Raw genomic sequence first — 16353 nt, forward strand, 5'->3', positions numbered from 1 at the left:
TTCTCTATTCATCCTCAGGGCAGGACAGTCGTGGCCATGTTTGCTTTATCACTTCATGCACCAGCAGGCCTCAAGCCTTCCTTTAGTTTAGTGTCCATGGTTTGGATCCTTGGCACTGCCTGTAATGGTTCTCAGTGAGAATGTTGTAGGGTTATGTGGTGGTTCTGTGACTGGAGTTTCAAGAAAGGGCTATGCTGAGTGCACTGAACTCAAATTAGTCTGATCCCAGACTCAAATGCATTAACCCACTCCCTTGTCTATGATTTATGTTTTATTTTTTCCTCTCAACAGAATTACAATTGTAGGAAACTGGGAAATGGAGTCAGGCTTGTCTCACAACTCAGAAATGTTGATGCTGCAGAGAATGCTGCTGACTGAATGCCAGACTTCAGCAGCCCAATCACAGCATGACTCATTCCATTACCAAGTGCTCCTCTCCCCTCATAACCCTGACTGCGCAGGATTTGCACGGCCCACATCTTTTCTGGAAAAAGTACAGTGATTGTCTTGCCTTTTGAGAATGAAAAGCATTGTATTGCAAGAGTATTGTTAAAATCGACACAGCGTTTTAGCATGCTAGGGTCATTTAATCAATCAGAATGTCTATGTTGCTCTGTTGACATTTCCAAAGAAAGTCAGAATGTACGGCCGAGGCTGTGAAAAATAATAGAATAGTCTGAATTCATAAGATATGTCTCAGTTGCCCTTATAAGTTTTATTCAATGACTAAGCTTGCACAATATCATATGATTAATATGAATAATTGGAAGCCCAGTCGCAGTCAACAGCTATTGTAGTTTGAGTTGGTAAACGTGTAGAGGGCTGCTTTTTGTTACAACCTCAATGTATTTAGAGACCTCCTTGAGAAGCTGCACACATGTGTTGTGCGCGACAAAAAAGGGCTGCCCATGTACCGCACACGTGTAACCTTGGAATCGGGGAATCTGTTTAACTGGATCATTAGGCTAAAGCTGAATCACAGCTTGGAGTCTGTGGCATGCTGAGAGCCACAGATTCTTCCTAGTTTGGCAGCTGAATTCTGCCTCTATAGCACTCTATGCAATAACGCATGCATAGGTGTGCTGCAATCAGCAATGTGTTTGTTGTGGGCTCAAGCAATTGGAGTCCCTTTTCCACGTAGACAGTTTCTGTAGTTTTGTAGTGTTTATAAGAAGTTGCAGAAAACACTGGAAAAATATGATAATGACGTACAAAGAGTAATGTGTGATGACAGCTATTTTCCCTTCCCAATATATCGAAAACAGAAAGAGCTATCACAAGAAAAAAAAAAGGCTGGATTCTTTCCCACACAAGCATATGTTTTGCCTTGATTTTAATTTTGAAAATGGGAATGTTAAGTCTGCCATCTAGTGGATACATCAGCATACTACAGTACAAAATAGTGTCATCTGGAAAAAAAAAAAAAAAAAAAAAAAACCCACCCTCCCTCTGTGGCTAATAGCCTGTACAGTACTTTTGTATGATTGTATAGTTAAATGGTCTAGGATCCTGTGATAGCCAGATTCTGTCTGATACAGTAACACATCCCACTAGATACCACCATTTAGTAATATAGGCAACAGAGGTAAGGTAAAGGATAGCCAAATATGCAATTTATTAAGCGTATGTTTTTGTATAACTGTCAATGCCAGCCACTCATATCTCATAAACAGTTTAAGATGAGCAGAAAATATGAGGCATTGTGGAAATCCCTCCTCTAAAATGAACCAAATGTAAAAGGGGTTAGAACTAGAACAGGCACACCAAGAGAAAGATTTCAGTGTTGCAAGAGATTGATGTCTTTAAAATCTTAAAAGGAGTTGACACACTTAACCCAAACCATTATTTTAAGAGCAGTACAGAAATCAGGACCAGGGGACACAGCTGGAATTTAAGTGGAAATAGACTTAGGACAGGGGAAGGTGACACTTCTTCACACGGAGAGTGGTGAGGGGATGGAATGGGCTGCCTAGTCATGTTGTTGAAGGAGACTCTTCTTCACACAGAGAGTGGTGAGGGGATGGAATGGGCTGCCTAGTCATGTTGTTGAAGGAGACTCTTCTTCACACAGAGAGTGGTGAGGGGATGGAATGGGCTGCCTAGTCATGTTGTTGAAGGAGACTCTTCTTCACACAGAGAGTGGTGAGGGGATGGAATGGGCTGCCTAGTCATGTTGTTGAAGGAGACTCTTCTTCACACAGAGAGTGGTGAGGGGATGGAATGGGCTGCCTAGTCATGTTGTTGAGGCAGAAACACTTGGATCCTTTAAGACCCAACTTGACAAAGTTCTGAGAGCAATCAGCTGTGAGGAACTGGACGAGCTTAGATGGGCCAAACAGCCTCCTCTCGTTTTCTTTCACTTTGACCTGGTGTCAATATGGGTGCCACATTGTGGGCATGTGACTTTTTGTTTTCAGGGTGGTAAAGATGACATGCTTTGAGATATTGGCTTCATATTTGGTACACAGCTGTACCTCTAGCTCTAATAAATGATGGTTATTGTCCAATAACAATGAACCCTTTTTCTGGCAGTCATTTTTACAACAGTGCTGCTGCTGCACTGTTTAAGCCTCACCTCTCAGAGATCATGTGAGATACAGATTTCATTTCTGCAGGGTTACTGTATATACAGTAAACAGTACGGTCTATTATCTGTTTGTTAGTGAATGACTTCACACATCTGATTCACAGCTCTCTCATTCACATTTCACAGTTGGTTTTGTCCAAGAAAAAAACACTGCTTTGTTTTATCCTCCCACCATACTTCAGAAAATGTTAACTTTGATACAGACATTCATTATATTATTCCACCATTCAAGCACTGCCCAAATACTTGAAGTTTACAAACCATGTCCCGGCTTTGTTCTTGTTAACAGATACAGTAATACTGCGGGTAAGGGTAGGTCAGTGAGGATTAGAAAGGGTTCTCACTACCCCTTCAGCCACTAGATCTGCGTCTGGTTGTGTGCTAATGCAGGGGTAGGTAGGCCTTCCATTGGCCATTCTGTAAATGGCAGCAGTGTGTGAAATAGTTCTAGAGGACATGAGGAATTCGGAGGGAGTTTAAATCATACTCTATGTTATAGACATTAAATGAGATCTTCCCAGTGCAAACCAGCACTACACCTCCAGCTTCTCTTCAATAGGACCGTTAACTGGGTCATCATCGAGCCCCTGAGGTATAATAACACTCAGTTCAGGGAACCTAGCTTGACTCTTTTATTTGTCAATTACTGTTTAACCAAAAAGTGTGTGTGTGTATATATATATATATACACACATACATACACAATTTAAAAATGATTTATTTATTTATTTAAAATAAATGAAGATTACATGACTGTAGTGAACAGGAGAGTATTAGGAAGTCATTTTCTTATTGTATGATATACCACTAAGTGATCAAGCCTGCTTTTCTTCGTTAGGCTTATGCAGTAATTACCTTTTTTATCACACAGAATGAGGCAAAAAGAGTACCGGGGGCTTTTGCAGAATTATCTTTTTTTTTTGTCAATGTTGGAAACCAGACCATAAAAGTGGTATCTCCAGCTCATTTCTCCTCAGAGTTCACCATGCATGCTTTTTAACCCCTTGAACCTGAATCTTGTGACTTGTACTTTTAACAAGTTGTACATTTTGTTTGAGATCACCAGAGCCTGGTGTTGTGAATCACATGAACAGAAAGCCAGGGTTACACTGATTAGCAACCCCCTTCCTCTGAGGGTGAATAGGTTTGGAAAGTTTGAAAAAGTTTAACATTGTGTCACGTCTGCTGCGTTTCGTAGATTTTCACCTGCTCTTTTTATTCGGTCTTATTTATTTTCTGTTCACTCTGCACACACTCTTAACTCAGGGGAGACGTTAGGAGGACAGAGATGTTATAAACTCCTAGTGGTTTATGTTCGAGCACTGGACGAGCTGTAAGTAAGTCCATATAACCTTTATTTAATCAAGAAAAAAACTCAAGACTCATTCATTTTAAGTTTTACGAATCAGAGCAATGCTCTTTTGCTTTATTAAAATGCTTTTAATATTGGAAAGGTAGGTTGATCAGACCACCAAATTCCAATACAAGCAGTCTACAAGCACCCATTTCTATATTTCAGTTTCATTCAATATAACACTCTTTTAAAACCAAAACATAGTTTCAAAACCTTATAGCAATGCAACCAATACATGTAAGATATAGCAATGTTAGTAATATGCTTACCTCCTATTATAAGGAAAAGTAACGTGAACAAAGGAATCAGAATTGTCTTGTGGAGATCTGCAAGTGATGGACCACTTCACCCTGTCAAACAAAGGTCTTGAACGTGGTACCCCTTTGCAAAAAGTGTGAGTTTTTATAGTAATACATGGAGAATCTTTATCAAGTCCAATTCTTATCTCTTTGGCACACAACAGCCTAAAAATTTAGAGCCTTGTGTCAGCAATTTTTCAAGATATGACACCTGGTCTACACATCCAATCATGATCTCACCAGCTCATCTCTCGACCCGTCCTCTATCTAAAAAGTTAGGTGAAACAAAGTTCACTGGACTCTTGTTGTCCTCACATGACCCTTGCTGTTCCTTTATTTCATATGTGCAGGCAAAGGGGATAATATTATTTTGAATATATGAGTGTTGTCTGAAATATATACAACACTATTAGTTATGATTATATTGATTATATGTATTAATGTCTAATAATATATTCCTTCATGCCATTCTATTCTTCAAATTAGTTTTCCTTCTCCCTACTTGTGTCAAACTATACCCGTTTCTACTGCATGATTTTATACCTAAAGAACGCATGATTTTCACAATTATTGATTAGAGCAGCATTAAACATTACATTTGATTACACATTTACATAATTTTCCAAACTAAAGATTATACAAACACTACAAAAGATTATAACACATATTATTGCATTAATACATTTCATTTTAAATTCTCCAATCCATGTCCAGGGTTTCAGCTCGCTCCCAGCAAGACTCCACTTCGGTCTCAGGTTCAGCTCAGGCAGGCTCAGCGAACACGACAACAGGCTCTCGAATCCATCGTCTCGCATCACAGGTGTGAGTCGCCATGGCCTTGACTTCGTACCTACAAGACACTTGTACACGCTTAGTAGGGACACCTTCCTCACATTCTAATTTTCCCAGATGCGCCCATTTTACTAAGTGACCCTTTCACAACTCATGCATTCAATCCTCTTAATATCTTTTTGGGTTTACATTTAAATGAGAGAAAGAAACACCTACAGAATCATTGCATTCAAACAAGATTCTACAGTGTTTAGCCAAATGACTGCATGCCAGACAAAGTCTGGGCCCAGTCGCTGATGACTTGCTTTGGCACATATTACATGCACAATTAACAAGAGGATTATGTTTTAATTTATGTGTCAGGGTTACTTCTGCACCATGTACAATAGTTCTGGATCTGTACACATTGTTACTATTCATTTCTTTCTGTTCACATAGAGACACTTTAGAAGGGATGCCATTCATCCAGAATACAGTAGGGGGCCAAAACTCACTGTTATTCATATCAGCAGGCACCCAACCGTTTGCTTATCATCATTGGTGGGCAAACTCAATACAACTGAATCTGAATCAGTTGATGAACCATGAGCCTTAGCTACTGAGATTCTCCATACAAAAGGATTCAATGTTTTACTCACCAGCCTAGCTGATTCAACGTTATTTGCGACAATTGCCACCTTGAGCAGCGTGACCTATCCAGGCACTCAACACTTTCCACATGCATCTGTTCACCTTGTGCTGTTTCTGGTCCTTACTGGGTTTTATTTGTTCATTCCAATTTCAGCATTATGTTCTGCTCTGGCTCCCTTATTAGCATTTCTTGTTTATGTCACAGTTAATTATTAATGAAAGTTCAGACTGTCAGGGAGTAAAGTGTCTGGTCCCAAGGATTTCCCTTTGCAGCCATTTCAGTTAGGGATTTAAGCAAACTTTTTCATCTTTAATATTATTTTCACAAGGAATGACGGAACCAAGTATGTACAGATATGTTTAATCTTAATTTAAAAAAAGCATTTTCATATACATAAGCATATTGATGTAGTTACATTTCTCATTTCACATTTTTTCGCATAGAGACATCATTTTAACCTTTATAGAGGAGGACAGTTTCTAAAAAAACAACGAGGCTCCTCTATTCAGCTCACAACTGGACAGAACAGGTGTGATGTTAAAAAAAGCTTCTGTGTCCTTTAATCTCTGCTACTACAGTACATCAAACACATAAAGAAAACCGAGCAGTCCTTCATAGATGCACTGAATTAATTGCACATAAGGTCCTGCTTGAATTCTTGCTTTTTACACTTTCTATGATATTTTTCAAATAGGATACGTGTGAAAAAATTAGGCTATTCGATAAAAAAATCTAACATTCCAATACAATATTCTGTATTTAAACAAAGTGGAAGAATTTATATATATATATATATATATATATATATATATATATATATATATATATATATATATATATCTTTCTAAAGCAGAAGGCTGTCCGTATTTGATCTCTTTCTGCAATGAAGGCTGAGGATGTTTGCTCTGCAGAATGTATCAGTGAGTCTCTCATCTGGGCGCCATTTTATGTAGAGGGTCTTTCTTGTTGTTCCCAGCACTCTGTGTTTCACTGGTGGTTTCCTGGGAAGCAGCTTTCAAATAAAAATGTAACTGAAAACAAAGAGAAAAACACTTCTGTCATTATGAAACATACACAGTGCAGCGGAGTCCATTCAATTAATCTAAAGAGCGCAGAGGATCTAAATACCATTCAAACATTGTAGCTTGTTTCATTCTTTTGCAGTCAGACATAACCATGCACTGCTGTCTGTTTGCTTTTCACAATACTGGTTGTTTCATTAGGTGGTAATGAGACAAGACTATACAGCCAAGAGTATTACAGTTCCTATAGCTCAAAACGCTGAAGAAAAACAAACGTAAATTAATAACATTACATGTAAATGATGGACGGATGTGAATACAGTCTCATATTTCAATGGCACTTTGAACAAGAATGTTTCTATAAATATATATATAATTCGAAAGCATGACACATGTACAGTCTATGCATTACCAGCAGGTCAAATGCAACAGTCCCTGCCCATCCCTTACTGCTTGTGTAACAGTACATGCTCACCTGTATGGCTTCTGCAGGCCCCACTGTCACTGTGCTGATGCTGGGCTGGTATCCCTCTGCAGATGCCGTTACTGTGTAAGTTCCAGGTAACAACAACCGGAAATAATCCCCTTCGACACCTGGATAGAAACACACATATAGGAAATGCGTGGGTTGGGCGCTCACTCTGTCTGATATTGGAGAGTCAGCTGCTGGGCTTGCTCTCACCTGTGGTGATGTCGTGGTTGATCCCGGATATGGAAATCACTGCATTTTTAATGCCGTTGTTATTTTCATCATAAACCATTCCTTTAATGCCAAGGTGAACCTAGAAGTGATCACAAGCCAGTCAGCTCTGATACAATATATAATCATTTGTGAAATCTTAACCAATCAATTATGACCTGTTTTACAAGTATATAGTCATTTGTGAAATCTTAACCAATCAATTATGACCTGTTTTACAAGTATATAGTCATTTGTGAAATCTTAAACAATCAATTATGACCTGTTTTACAAATTAAGACCAGTAACAAAAAAAGAAATTAAAAAAAGCATTTTGCAAACAAGCTGACAGAACAGTTACTCATTCATAACTTCCAAAACACTCAGTCAAAAACACCCAATACGTTAGCTGCAGGTAAAGTAAAACTGATCACTGATGTTTTCATTACTAAAGTACTAAGACTTGTAGGAAGTTTGCCTGCAGACACAGCATGCCACCTCTTACCTGTTCCAGGTAAGACACAAGTGCCTCCCGATTCCCCAGCCACTCTCGCTGCAGCTCCTGCGCTGCTGGGAACTTGTTACAACTCAGCTCCAGGGTGATCTCGAAACAGTTGGTGTGGAGATAGTTAAAATCCTGCATGCCTTAGAGGACAGAGAGAAACAGCACCTGTTAGGTGAGGAAGAGTGAAGCACCGAGAAATGTACTGAACGTATATGCAATGAATATCTGGATGGAAAATCACAGCCTCTTTGCAAGCATTACTAAAGTGGGGGATGTTTGACGTCTGACGAAGGAATGATTCACACGTAACCTTTCTCTTGCACCCAATTAAACCCGCAGTGGAACTGAAGCACAAGGATAAGGGACTTGCCAAAGATTACACTAAGACATTCCTTGAAGGTTTCTGCCTTAACATATCAGGATGAAGAATATTTAAAAAAGAGATTCAAGAACTGAAACACCTTTGGAGAGAGAGTACCAGCTGGCTCCATTTGTGATCCCCTCGTCAAAATAGTCTCCGCAATTCCAGCCTTGGTGCATCCAGCCATGGGCATATGAGTAGGTCCTTGCCAACTAGTGACAAAAAAGGATGGTCTCCATTATTCATACTGTTGAATACAAATATGTGTGCTGTGTAGGTATTAATAATGCCCAACACTATCTTAATAGTTATTCCCTTCCCAGTTCCCCACAAATCAGTCTTCAGAGACCATTTTTGCTGGAAAAGTTAGACAGCATGACAAGTCTGAAAATCTTAAAAGCAGTTGTTCTCATAAACAGTTTTGTATCAGCAAAAATTATGTTGCATTATCAATGTCTCTAACTGTAATAAGACTTTTGTTTTTATTATTGATTTCCCATGAATGCCTCATTATTGTTACTGCATGGAAACTTCAATCTATGTTTTATTTTGTTACTTGTATTACCTTTTTAAAGATCTTGTCATCTGCTGTAGCAGAGTAACTTGTTTTACGGTGCCCTCTGACCCTTGCCTCCCGAGACTTATCGAAAGGGTAATTTGCCACAACTGCTCCACCGTGCAGATTAGCCGAGAGAACAAAATTGTAATTTTTCATCCATCTGATCACTGCAAGTGTTTCAGACTCTACCTACAAAAATGTAAAGAATATCAGCACATGCAAGTACACTGTGGTGTTGCCATATCATTTCAAGTATACTGTATATATCACAATCACATGAAAAACTAAAATCAGTAGATGTGACAGCAGCAATATACAGTGTGTATTACACATGTCTTTATCAGTACCAAGCAAAAAAAAATATGAGACATGCATCCCCAGTCAATATGTATAGGAAGTAACCTTTTATAAATACAAAATACATGAACACATTAAAATGGCAGTTGTTAACAGTTAAAAAACAAAAAAAGTACCCCAATAAAATAAAGCGTAGAATTTAGCTCAATTCAAGAAAAAGGCATCTGTGCTCAATTATAGCACACTAGGTATAAAAGGTGAAAGTCCATAGTGTTGCTACTGTATATTATTTGGCCCTTTGCACAAGGTCCCCCATGCACTCCATTTACTGGGCCACAGCACCCCCTGCAGATGCACTCCAGAGACAGGAGTCTCTTACCTGCTGTTCCCAGTTATCTGGTAAGGGAATGTGATGATTCGGTCCATCGTTTTTCTCAAAGTAATACATCATTGCATTCAGATCTGGAAAATTCCTGTTTAAATCCACATCTCTGGAATTGGTCCTGCCTGTGAGGTAGCCATTAGCGTCAGGGCCCTGAATGACGTGGACACACATTCTTTTACGCACGCCTTTGCATAAACAACAGAGTTAGGCAACCGTGTTTAATATTTCATTGATGAATACTGTAATCGCTAAGCAGTTGTAATATTGTACACTAGCATTGTGCTTCATCCACAGTAAATATTGTAGCCCTGGTCAGATACACACTGGACTGTAGGTATTTTGCTTGTAGGCCAGCATATCAATATAGATTGTTTGTTTTAAAGCAGAATTTGGTGTTCCTCTTGGGGGCTCAGTAGTTGACCCTGAACGAGATACAGAAAAGTCCATCCAGCGTGTGTGTTTATAAGCTGTGAGCTCCTAATCAGCAGGTGGGCATGGTGCAGCACAGCGCCAGGAATAAAACGATCCCGAGTATACAGAGCAGGGCTGCTGTAAGCCATAGGAGTCAGAACGCTGCTGCTGCCGAAGCATCGGTCCGTCTGTGCTGCTGAACAACTGGAATCAAGAAACGGAGCAGAGGTTCGAGTTGGGTGAACTGCCCGAGGAATAGGGAGTTAGTTTTGGGATAGTACCCACCCGGTATAGTAGACAGGTGTGGAAGCAGGACCCCCATTTTGTTAGCAGAGTAGCCTGAGCCATTTTTCACTGCAACCAAGGGCGCTGGAACTAGGGGCGCTGGGGGTGCGGCAACACCCCTTGGCTTTGCATGGCTTCCATCATATACAGGGGGTACAGTTTTGTTCAATGGCTTTCATCACCCCCACTTTAAAAATCGTTCCAGTGCCACTGATTGCAACTTTATTTTGATAGTTTTTGTACACTGTGGTTGCTGAGTTTGTTCCAGTACTCTGTAAATAAACCTGCGTGCCTGCGAGGCATGTCAATCCCAACCTTCTGTCTCCATTTCCTGTCAATCAAGCATTGAACTCGCATGCACGTCAACCAGAGAATTATTCCAAGTCAAGCACTCCTTACATCATGGGTAGCAAGACCGCTGCTATTGTTGATTTAGTTAGGAAAAATAATTCTGCTCTAATCACTCTTCTTGTTAGTACACCTGTTTGAGGATTTCCTTCTACTCTTAAAATCCACTTATTTTCACATTGTACATACCCAACTCAAGCTTTCTGGGTTTAAAATGATCAGGTACAACGTAATCTTAGAATTTACTGTAACCCCACCTGAAGTACATCAATGTAGATAACCAGTTAATGTTCTACATAACAAAGGGAAACTCAAGCAATAAACATATCTTAAAATGGATAACAGACATGTTTGTTGGTTTTACAAATGCACTCCTGGACTGTGATGTAAAACTGTCAGCAGCTTTCTCCTGTGACAGCTGCAGGTTTGAGCTTCTTTACATTCAAAACAAAAACTATTCACAGAGCATTTATCAACCAGAGAGAGAAAGAGAGAGAGAGATCAACAGACAAGAACCCTAAAACTAAACTTCTAATTTAAAAATAGCGTCAGGTCTTTGAAAATAAGAAGCAATGAGTATTATAGTGCTGTTACTGCTGATCAAATCATGTTTAAAGCTAGCGTATTCAATATACTGGAAGCATTGGAATATATTTCACTTGTGTTTGTTTGTTACTGCTGCTGTGTTAAAAAGTAACCTGACAGAACTGTTCTGCAGTGAACCTTGTAATGCAGTCTTCTGTGCACTGCAAGATAAAGATACCTTTATAAAGATTACTTTCAGGCCAACTGTACCTGCTTACCAGCCACCTCGTATCCATCAGGGTTCATGGAGGGCAGAATGTGTATCCGAGTGTCGTGGATCAGATGCGTTATCCGTGGATTTCCAGCCTGGTATTCCTCACACAGGAACTGGGAGAACTGAATCAGCAGCTCCCTGCCAAGGACCTCATTTCCATGCATGTTCCCCACATACTTGAACTCTGGCTCCACTGAAACACAACAAAGTAGGAATTTTCCCTTTTTGTAAAGTGTTTTTCTTTTAAATCAGCAGTAAACACTATGCTTTACAGCTAGCCTCGTATTAAAGCTCAGTTACCAACACAGACCTGTTTAGACTATTGGATTTACTTCGAACATTCGCCAGTCTAAATCTACTGTAAAGTTGAACGGTTCCTGCTGAAACCAAAGCTGTTCTGTTTATATAACTCTACCAGAACAATGAGGAATGACTGAACCCATTTGCCTCTCATTAAGCAGAAGGACACATGCAAACACTTTTGGGTTATTGTTATATACCCCTTTTACACTGCTGTATACTGAAGAGAAAGCATCTGGAATGAGTTATCAGAGCTTTGTAAAACTGTGCAGGTCTATTGGGTGTGTGTGTGTGTGTGTGTGTGTGTGTGTGTGTGTGTGTGTGTGTGTGTGTGTGTGTGTGTGTGTGTGTGTGTGTGTGTGTGTGTGTGTGTGTGTGTGTGTGTGTGGTGGGTGGGTGGGTGTGTGTGGTGTGTGTGTGGGGGGGGGGGGTGGGTGTGTGTGTGTGGGATGGGTGTGTGTGTGTGTGTGTGTGTGTGTGTGTGTGTGTGTGTGTGTGTGTGTGTGTGTGTGTGTGTGTGTGTGTGTGTGTGTGTGTGTGTGTGTGTGTGTGTGTGTGTGTGTGTGGGATGGGTGTGTGTGTGTGTGTGTGTGTGTGTGTGTGGGGGGGGGGGGTGTTGTCACAATAAAGGCTCTAAGGGGGTCTAACGTCAGCTGGAAAGGTAAACAGCTTTCTCTTTGAGTTTACAGCAATGAGATATAATTGGCAACAACAATGATTCTACACATGTGAGTCGGGCCGCTTGTAGACCTGAATTTAAACACAGACAAAACAACTGTGAAAGTGTCTGAGTTTCCCTCTGGATACAATGACACGGTCTGTTCAGTTACGGAATCAGAGACTGTCGTCTAACCTCATGTTTGTGTGACGTACGATTTAAACCCATGATTATAGCTGATAGAGCAAGCTACAGGCTTCAGATCAAGTGAAAATACAATAGAGAAGTGTACTGAAAAACAGATGAAAGCTTTTCTTTCAGGGAATGCGTTTACATTCATGTTTATGCTAAATACTAATGTATTGTGCAGTGGTGAGGTCAGAGAAACAATGGCCAGATGAGCAAGCACAATGTCATGTGATAGAACAAATACAGTATATAAACATGGATGTGACAGGAATTGCAGGATAATATTATCCATAAGTTATTGTTTTAATAAGTTGCAGACCACAGGTGTTACCCTAAACATCCACAATCTCAGCCAAGCTAACAACAGCCAAAAATAAGGATTTATATTCTGTGCTTGTGTCCCACCTTATACAACTTAAAGTAGAATCCAGAAACATTAAAACCTACTATCCGAATGTGTAAGTCAGGGTCTACAGATAAACCAGGAGCAAACCTCGGAGCATATCAAAGCATTCATATGCTGTCCAAGCAATTCTAGAGGTATTATCATTGCAGCTACTGTTAGGGTTGTGAATGTTCTACTCGAAAACTCCACACACTCCTACTGAACTGCTGAGACTGGCTAGTGCAGAAAGCAACTGATTAACCCTTTAGGAGAGTTTGCCAATCCACCTGGGACCTTAAATGTTAGGAACAGTGGGCTGCTTCATATCCCGATATAAAGAGGTGAAGCGTGTTAGTAAGGGGCTGCTCTGGGCCTCACATCTGGTCTTCTCCCAGTTGGGTGCTAATTGAAACATCTAAGGCAGGTTCTGTTTGTAGACCCTAAAGTAATCAAACCATGGTAGGAAGTGTTACAGCTATGCCCAATGCACCAAACGTAACCCAGACCCCACAGTAAATCTCTTGAGTCATTCTCCTCCCAGCAATGAGTCTCAATCAGCCTCAGTGTGCACTCCACACTCTCCCCTTGCTGTGAGAGTTAGTCGGGTGAGAGAAACCCAGGCGTGCATGAACCGCTTGTATTTGATACCATTCCTCCAGGAATATTAACAGCAAACACTTCGGTGCAGTGGTTCTCAAAAAACACCAGCTTTAAAACACAGCGTTCATATTCTCGATACACAACAATGCACATGTACCACTGAGACAGGTATTATATATATATATATATATATATATATATATATATATATATATATATATATATATATAAAATGGGAGTATGGTTTATTACAAGGCTCACCCAGCTTTAAATGATTCATTCAAAAGTAATGAAAACCTGCCAAATGTGGGTAGTTTGCTGTTTGTGTCAGTAGTCAGTGCCTATGGCTTGATTAATTGAAATAAAGAAAACTACCTTTGTGCGGGGCCTCTTAAAAACAATGGCACTCACTGCATGTTCCTGTTTTCGAACTAAATCCTGAACACAAAAATATCCTGCAATTCTTTGAAAGGAAGTACTTATCTTAGAAAAACGCTTCTGCACTTCAGCTGTGTAACAGCTACACATGTCACAGTTTCTGACTTCAGGCTGACCCAGGGGGCCAGTGAACATTCTAGAAACTGCCTGCCAAGATTTGGTTAAAAAAACACAAACATACGAACGGCACTTTCCATAAACAAACCCATTTTAAACCCTTTGAAACCACCGACTGCGGATGAGAGTGTAAGAGCCGAGGCAAAAGGATGCGTGGAGCATGCTGTCAGTACCACAGGGAAAAGCATAGGCTGTGTAGCAACAAGCACAGAAAGATAGAGGAGGGAGCATAGCATTGCTACTTTAGAGAAACATGTTATTTACTACCAGCAGCAGTACGATTAAACTGCTGATTGGATTCTACAAGAGGCTTTGCTATCAGTTGGGCTAAATGTTTTTTCTAACACACACAGCTATGCACACAGTGAAAGTGCATTCATCACCTTGTCCTACTTACAGAGCTCATGTATCCCTGGGTTGTCACTGAACTCCAGCACATAGAGGTGTCTGCCTTCCACGCTGCGCCCAATGCTGTATACCCTGGTGATGAAGGGACACTCATTCTGCACGTTCAGCATGGCTCTCACCATGTCCTCATAGCCATGGTGCTGGAAATCCAATGCGGAGGCCAGTCCAAACCAAACCACACACCTGAGAAACAAGCTGCCTAACTTCTCCATCCTCCTCGTCCTGATCTGAGACATGAACCAAGCAGAGAACCAATGCTTTCCCCCCAGTCTCCTCCTCCTACTGTGTGTGTGACTGCACTGAGCTGGTGAGAGCTAGCGTGGGCGGCCTCCTGTGACCATGCCTCTTCACAAACTGCTACCAGTGCTCTCAGGGATCATGCCAGTGCCTTTTCTATAGCAGCCCCTGTTAAATGATTTACAGAAGCCTCTGAAGAGAGAGCCTCCCTGTCCCTCCACACCTGCTAACAGGAGCCTCATTTTGCATTTCTCTCTCTTTTTTTTTTTTATATCTTTCAAATATATTTTATTTTACATTGATTATTTATTTAGGGACAATGCTACAAACGTTCACTTTGAAGTCAAAACTGTTTAAATGAAAAGCAAATGTATCTGTAAAGTACACAGGTATGTATTAAAAATGTATTATTTAGTAACATCGCTAAAGTAAATGTTCCAGGCTGAAATGGCGGAGCTCGCATACACTGTGTGCAGTACGACTTTGGGACTACAGAAAACTATTTGAAACTATTATTAGTCATAATTATTTTTTTTTTGGTTTGATTTTAGAAATTCAGATTAAGCTCAGAAAGTGCTGAAAAAAAAGTCATTAAATATTGCAGCTAAGTATTACACACAATCCTTCAAATTGTGCTGAAATGGATATAACATTGAAACCCCAAGGACACAGTTAGTGGATCATTTAACACTGAAATCAGTCATGCCTGCAGAGCAAATGGTATGTGCACTTTTCCAGTACGGTACTGGGTTTATTATTAACTGGTCATGCTAGTCCACTACATAATGCATTATAGATCGCACAGGACAGACATCAATCCTGGCTCAGCGCATATATATACTGCATATCTATACACAAAGACTGGAAGCACTAAACTAAACAGCAAAATCAGTGTCATCAGGAGACACAATGTCTTTGGCGTTAGCAATGCAATGCCCTGTGTACACACCAGCAGCTGAAGGAACCAATAACATACATCTGTTAATTCTTAACCCATAAATCCCATTAACGATCAAGATTCTTCTGCAACAAATGAATATCTCTGCTGAACCAAATTAGAGTTCTTCAACTGTGAAATGGGGCTGGTACACCTGAATCATTTGAGAATAAGTCCAAGCTAGTAGAATGGCTTAGGTCCTTAAGAATTCAAGCTCAGCCAAAATCTTCAGTATAGCACTCAATTATCCAAAAACCAGGCTGGACAATTTGAATGTTGCTTTACTTTTATATTATACAGTGTAAGGATATTCAACGCTGAGTTTATTCAAAAACACCTCATTAAAAACGAAAATGCGTGCTGATAGACGGCTCCGGGGATAGCTGTAAACAAGTGAAGGATTTCAAAATCATTTGTTGTTGGAGATTTGTTTATTAAAATGAAAGAACAAAAATGATACATACGAGATTGTCAGATAATAACAATACAAAAATAGTCCAGATCATTCTTTGCAATACATGTATGTAATGAAACTGCCCCAAGAACAACTCAGAACTTGAAAGTGTTCAAAAAAGTTTCTTGCAAGTTTTGTAACACTGGGATTGCTAATCGGTTCCAGTAAGGTGGAAGCATTGACATATGTGTTATGCTTTGCAGTCACGCTTAGGATGGGGTAATGTCAGAGTGAGGCTGGACTCGAATAATAAGGCAGAGAATGCCAAATTAATATTTATGAAACAGTGTAGAAATATGCATAAAGTAGGTTATAC

At 40.1% G+C, this 16353-nt stretch overlaps 1 protein-coding gene across 1 annotated transcript; it reads right to left on the reverse strand.

Moving 5' to 3' along the window:
• Window positions 1-6498: 6498 nt before the first annotated feature.
• Window positions 6499-14756, reverse strand: LOC121325968 (carboxypeptidase N catalytic chain-like). The gene is made up of 9 exons (XM_041269067.1): window positions 14399-14756; window positions 11311-11507; window positions 9466-9621; window positions 8796-8978; window positions 8331-8442; window positions 7870-8009; window positions 7368-7467; window positions 7161-7279; window positions 6499-6694 (listed from the first exon to the last, which is right to left on the reverse strand). The coding sequence occupies exons 1-9, from the start codon at window positions 14643-14645 to the stop codon at window positions 6593-6595; spliced, it is 1356 nt and encodes a 451-aa protein (XP_041125001.1). The 5' UTR covers window positions 14646-14756; the 3' UTR covers window positions 6499-6592.
• Window positions 14757-16353: the final 1597 nt, after the last annotated feature.

This window comes from Polyodon spathula, chromosome 13, assembly GCF_017654505.1.
Source record: "Polyodon spathula isolate WHYD16114869_AA chromosome 13, ASM1765450v1, whole genome shotgun sequence".
Lineage (NCBI taxonomy): Eukaryota > Metazoa > Chordata > Actinopteri > Acipenseriformes > Polyodontidae > Polyodon > Polyodon spathula.

Bases quoted from the DNA above. Each gene is read 5' to 3' on its own strand.
- LOC121325968 (XM_041269067.1), bottom strand. From the start codon at position 14,645: ATGTCTCAGATCAGGACGAGGAGGATGGAGAAGTTAGGCAGCTTGTTT. The intron at 11,508-14,398 runs GTAAGTAGGACA...GTTGTGTTTCAG, and splicing joins CCCAGGGATACATGAGCTCT to TGGAGCCAGAGTTCAAGTAT. The intron at 8,010-8,330 runs GTGTTTCAGTTC...CTGTCCTCTAAG, and splicing joins CTGGTACTCTCTCTCCAAAG to GCATGCAGGATTTTAACTAT.